This window comes from Carlito syrichta, unplaced genomic scaffold (genome assembly GCF_000164805.1).
Source record: "Carlito syrichta isolate Samal-C Ts95f unplaced genomic scaffold, Tarsius_syrichta-2.0.1 Scaffold307187, whole genome shotgun sequence".
Taxonomy (NCBI): domain Eukaryota; kingdom Metazoa; phylum Chordata; class Mammalia; order Primates; family Tarsiidae; genus Carlito; species Carlito syrichta.
In genome coordinates, this window is record NW_007251283.1 from 591,566 (window position 1) to 597,779 (window position 6,214).

The 6,214-nt window shown below is 41.9% G+C and overlaps 1 protein-coding gene across 1 annotated transcript in view; it reads left to right on the forward strand.

Moving 5' to 3' along the window:
• TECPR2 (tectonin beta-propeller repeat containing 2) overlaps positions 1–6,214 on the forward strand; it is a 109,035-nt gene that overhangs the window by 31,894 nt on the left and 70,927 nt on the right. Inside the window, exons 3-4 of the mRNA XM_008064091.1 lie at positions 1,980–2,108; positions 2,489–2,620. Of these exons, the coding sequence (XP_008062282.1) occupies positions 1,980–2,108; positions 2,489–2,620 (261 nt within the window). The remainder of the gene's footprint in view (positions 1–1,979; positions 2,109–2,488; positions 2,621–6,214) is intronic.

The window sequence follows — 6,214 nt, forward strand, 5'->3', positions numbered from 1 at the left end:
AAATGAATGACAATGAAAATACAACATATCAAAATTTATGACATCCAGCAAAAACAGTGCTAAAGGGAAAATTTATAACTTTACATGCATACATTAAAAAATAAGAAGCTAGGCTCAGTGGCTCAGCCTGTAATCCCAGCGCTTTGGGAGGCTGAGGTGAGTGGATTGCCTGAGCCCGCTGGTTCGAGACCTGCCTGGGCAACTTGGCAAGACCTCATCTCTACAATAAATCAAAAAAATTAGCCGGGCGTGGTAGCGCGCGCCTGTAGTTCCAGCTACTCGAAAGACTGAGCGGAAGGATCACCGGAGCCCAGCAGGTCGAGGCTGTGGTAGCCAGGAGCGTGCCACTGCACTCCAGTCTGGGCGACAGAGTGAGACTCCAACTCAAAAAAAAAAAAAAAAAAAACAAGAAGTGTCTATTCATACCTTTTGCCCACTTCATAATGGGACTGTTTTTTTTTTAACTTTTGGCACATTTGAGTTTCTTGTAGATCCTAGATGTTAGGCCTTTGTCAGATATACAGTTGGCAAATATTTTTCCCCAGTTTGTGGATCCAATTAGAATTGATTTTTGTATATGGTGATAGGTAGAGGTCCTGTTTCATTCTTCTGCATGTGATCAACCAGTTTTCCCAGCACCATTTACTGAATAGGTTCTCCTCTCCCTGGTGGTTGGTGATGGAGGCTTGGTTGAGAAATTGAGGTTTTGCTTCTGGAATCTCTATCCTGTTCCATTGGTCTGTGTGCCTGTTCTTGTACCAATACCAGGCTGTTTCGGTTATTGTATCTTTATAATAATGTTTAAAGTCTGGGAGTGTGATACCTCCTACTTTTTTTTTTTTTTGGGCTGAGGATTGTTTTGGTTATTCATGGTAGTTTATGTTTCCATGTGAATTCCTGTATGGTCGTTTCCAGGTCTGAGAAGAATGCTGCTAGCAATTTAATGGGTATTACATTAAATCTGTAGATTGCCTTGAGTAGAATGGACGTCTTAAAGGGCAAAGAACGTGAAAATAGATGCTTCTCCAGAGAAGATAACAGATGACCAATAAGCATATGAAAAGATGCTGAACATCACTAATCATTAGGGCATTGCAAAGCCAAACTGCACATCACACCTATTAGGATGACATATATATCTAAAAAACAGGAAATAGCAAGTGACGAGGATATGAGGAACTGGAACCCTTGCGCACCTTTGTTGGGAATGTAAAATGATGCAGCCACTATGGAAAACAGTATGGTGAGCTGGGTATGGTGGCTCACACCTGTAATTCCAGCACTTTGAGAGGCCAAGGTGGGAGGATCACTTAAGCCCAGGAGTTTGAGACCAGCCTGGGCAATATAGTAAGACCTTATCTATACAAAAAAAAAAATTTTAATAGCTGGGGCCAGGCATGGTGGCTCATACCTATAATCTCAGCACTTTGGGAGGGGAAGGCAAGAGGATTGCCTGAGCCCATGGGTTTGAGAACAGCATGGGCAACATGGTGAGACCCTGTCTCTACGGTAAGTCAAAAAATTATCTGGGCATGGTGGTGCACACCTGTAGTTCCAGCTACTTGGCAGGCTGAAGTGGAAGGATCGCTGGAGCCCAGCAGATCGAAGCTGCAGTGGCCGTGAGGGTACCACTGCACTCCAGCCTGGGCAACAGAGGGACTCTGATTCAAAAAATATATATATCAGCTGGGTATGGTGACGAGTGTCTGTAGTCCCAGCCACTTGAGAGGGTGAGAAGGGTGGCTTGAGCCCAGGAATTTGAGGCTGCAGTGAGCTACAATTGTGCCACTGCACTCCAACCTGTGTGACAGTGAGACCTTGTCTCTAGAAAAAATTGTTTAACTTTAAAAATTAAAATGAATATATGCAAGCTGCAGCCAGATGAAGTCTTCCATTCCTTTGCTAATGTCTTCCTTGTTTTGCGTTTTCAAAGTCTGCCTGGTTACAGATCCATTTGTGTTGAATGTTGCCTCTTGTAGGGGAAAACAGAATCCATCACTGTGGTGAAGCTGCTGAGCTGCTTTGATGACCTGGTGGCAGCAGGCACCGCCTCTGGCAGGGTTGCCGTCTTTCAGCTTGTATCTTCACTGCCAGGGAGAAATAAACAGGTAAGTATGACTCATTTTAGCACTTCTTAACTTGTTGACAAATTATTCATGGATTTTAAAATGAGAAATCCTCATCTGCTTAGAAAATTTATTCTCAGGAAAGCTAACGGTTTATAATTGGATAATATTCTTATTCCTGATTGAACACTTGGCATAAAGCACATGTGGGTGATTTCATTTCTGCCTAGTGGAGTCTTCTCTGTGGGTTTCAAAGGCAAACAGACACATGAAACTTTGTTCAGGGTTCTGCGTTGAAGACAAAATGGGGAAACCAGCTCATCCATAAATAGGAGTGATTGTATCTTGCCCTGTCCTCACGTCCCAGCTCACAGTATTTACCTTTTCTTTTTTGTGTGTGTATTTTTGTCATTTATTCATAGCTTCGGAGATTTGATGTCACTGGTATTCACAAAAATAGCATTACAGCTCTGGCTTGGAGCCCCAATGGAATGAAATTGTTCTCTGGAGATGACAAAGGGAAAATCGTTTATTCTTCTCTGGATCTAGACCAGGTAAAATTATTTTCAGAATTATTTTTGGCACTTGCCTTCTTACATTTGGAAAAACTCTATTTATAATAGTATTTTTAGTCGCTTGTATTCTTGATCATAGTCCCCTTATAATCTCAGTTATTATTTGCAACATTTTCTTTCATGGACTCTCTTCATGTTTTATGAGCGTCTTCATCTCTGACTAAAGAGTTGGCCTGCTGTTGTGTATTACTTCTACTTAAAAAGAGGTCATTATCATTCCTAATTTCTCCAAGGGTTAGTAGGACTGATGCCAAGCACATCCCATCATAACTGAGGACAAAAGTCAGTGATTTCAATGGATGGAAAACTCATCACTAGCCACCTGGCCTGTATGAGATGACCTATGAGACAGGCAGTGGCCCAGGAGAAAGAGTTTGGTGGCAGCATGGTGCACAGCCCCCGGCTCAGACTTGTAATTTGACTTAATCCTTGTAGCAGTGCGTAAAGCCCTATGTTGTCCTCCTCAAGCAAATAACGAAGAAACTGAACCTCGAGAATGCAAGCTCGTGCCCAGCATGGCTCACTTTCAAACAAGGCTCTGCTTCAAAGCCATGCCTTTCCCACTGCACATGTGGCATTATGATCAACTCTGTTTTATTTGTTTTATTGTGTGTCTGCCGGCTAAGCTGAACTCCTTGGTGGCACAATGCTTTCTTTTCCTTTTGTAACCTTCACTCCCAGTGCACTGTACAAATTCAGCAATTGTTAGTTGAGTGACTCTCAGTCCCACTGACCCAAGACTGGCCTATTACAAATATTCTCTAGCAGCAGTTCTCAAGCTTTCTAGTCACAGAACCCCTTTATACTCTTATAAAGAGGACCCCAGAGCGCTTTAATTAATATGGGTTTTATCTGTCAACTATACCATTAGAAAATAAAACTGAGAAATTTTAAAATATTAATTTTATTTTGAAATAATAAGCCCAAATATGTTAACATAAATGACATGTTTTGTAAAATAACTGTATTTTTTTTTTTTTTTTTTTTTTGAGTTGGAGTCTCACTGTCGCCCAGACTGGAGTGCAGTGGCCGCTTCCGGCCACCACAGCCTCGACCTGCTGGGCTCTGGCGATCCTTCCGCCTCAGCCTTCCAAGTAGCTGGAACTACAGGTGCATGCTACCACACCCGGCTAATTTATTATAGAGGTGAGGTCTCGCCTGTCCAGGCGGGTCTCGAACCCGCGGGCTCAGGCAATCCACTCACCTCAGCCTCCCAAAGGCGCGGGATGACAGGCTGAGCCACCGAGCCCGGCAATGACTGTATTTTTAAAACAAGTGAGATGAGTGGCATTGCTTTATAATTTTACAAACCTCTTTAATGTCTGGCTTAATAGAAGGCAGCTGGATTCTGCATTCAATCTGTTGGAATATGTTGTTTTGATTGAAGTATATAAAGAAAATCTGGCCTCAGACAGACATGTAGTTGGAAATGGGAGGAGTGTTTTGATAACCTTTTCAGATAATTGTGAATATTATCCTTTACTGATATCCTCAAATTGACAAATGGTAGTTTCTCTAAAGGTTGCAATTACAAATGACAAATGGTAATTCCTTAAAAGTTAGTTACACTGTGGCATCTGAAATCATATGGATGAACTTTTTCTTCTCTCTCACATTAAAATCTCCTTTACCCCTACATGATTTTGTAACATGGTGTATTGGTCACTTGGAAGACACCATTCACAGAGTGATGCAGATTTTCCAAATGTTAACACATTTGATCATGCAATATATATATGTATATATATATATATACATATATATATACACTTTTTTTTTTTTTTTGAGTTGGAGTTTCACTGTGTTGCCTAGGCTGAAGTGCAGTGACATACTCATGGCCACCACAGCCTTGACCTGCTGGGCTCAGGGGATCCTTCCGCCCCAGCCTTCCAAGTAGCTGAAACAACAGGCACACGCCACCACGCCTGACTAATTTTTTGATTTGTTGTAGAGATGAGGTCTGCCAAGTTGTTCAGGCTGGTCTCGAACCCATGGGCTTAGGCAGTCCTCTCACCTTAGCCTCCCAAAGTGCCGAGATTATAGGCGTGAGCCACTGCACCTGGCCTTGATAATATGATATTTTAAAAGTACCCTTGTCAATGCCACCATCATTCTGAAAAGTCTATAACTTCTGGGAATCTTGTCAAGTTCACAGGGACTGATAAAAGTTTTCAAAGCTCTAATTCTCACTTGAAAGCATCAAATGCCATCACTTGTTTTCCCGTGACAGATGGTTTCCTTGACAGAAGTGACAGATGGTTTTTTTTGTGGGTTTTTTTTGTGTGTGTGCGCTTGTTTGTTTTTTGATAAAATGTCGAGGCTGAGCATTTTTTCATGTATCTGTTGGCTGCTCATATGTCGTCTTTTGAGAAGTGTCTATTCATATCTTTTGCCCACTTTTTGATAGGGTTGTTTTTTTCCTTTTGGCATATTTGAATTCCTTGTAGATCCTGGATGTTAGGCCTGATATACAGTGGGCAAATATTTTTTCCAATTCTGTGAGCTGTCTCCCCACTCTCTTGATGATTTATTTTGCTTTGCAAAAGCTTTTTAGTTTGATGAGGTCCCTCTTGTCTATCAGGAATTGGTTGCCTATTCCAATTTCTTTAAGGGTGTCTCCTGAGTTTTCTAAGATTCTTACAGTTTGAAATTTTACATTTAGGCTTTTGATCCATTTGGAGTTGATTTTTGTGTATGGTGACAGGTAGGGGTCTTGTTTTAATTTTCTGCATTTGGTCAGCCAGTTTTCCCAGCACCGTTTACTGAATAGGTTCTCCTCTCCCAGTGGTTGTTGGTGGAGGCTTTGCCAAGAAAATGTCTGTCAAATACCCAAGTTTGAACAATTATAGTATTTCAAGTAGAAATGGTGTTCTGTGAAAAAAGCAGCTGGCTCTTCTCATAGCTACAGCAATTGCACAGGTGCATTTCCTTGAGAGAACCAGTGAATGCACTTGTGTGCAGCAGAAGAGCTGTCTGCACTATTTTGTTTTGTCACATAGAATACAAAAATACCTTTCCTCATACCTCAGAATTTAGTGAAATTATTATTTTTCTGCATCAAAGACACTCTTAAGTGGACAGATGTGTTTACTATGAGTATGTTTGGAGTTTGGTGCTGTTGCCTTGATGGGGCCACGGTTCCAAGTGGCTTCACTCACTGGGGGCTCCTGCTCTGTCAGTGCATACAGCAGCCCAGTGAAAAGGGCAGATCACATCTTAGTGTTGTTCTGGCAATGGTTTCGACCTGGCAGACCCTTCGGAGGGCCTTAGGGACCCCACTTTGAGAACTGCTACTCTGTAGGAACATGTTTTGTTAAGGTTATTAAGGGTCTGGTGTGCTTGTACTTTCCTGCTGCCACAACCATAGTTATTGATCCACGACTTCACTGCTCCAGCACCGAGGGCAGGTTTGTGAAGAAAGGGACAGAAGGGACAGAGGGCTACTCATACACCACCCTCACTACATGGAGAGAACATCAGATTTGGAACAAATTGTCCATAATTTTTCATACAAATTGTCTGATAATTTTTTTTTTTTTTTTTTGAGTTGGAGTCTCACTCTGTCGCCCAGAC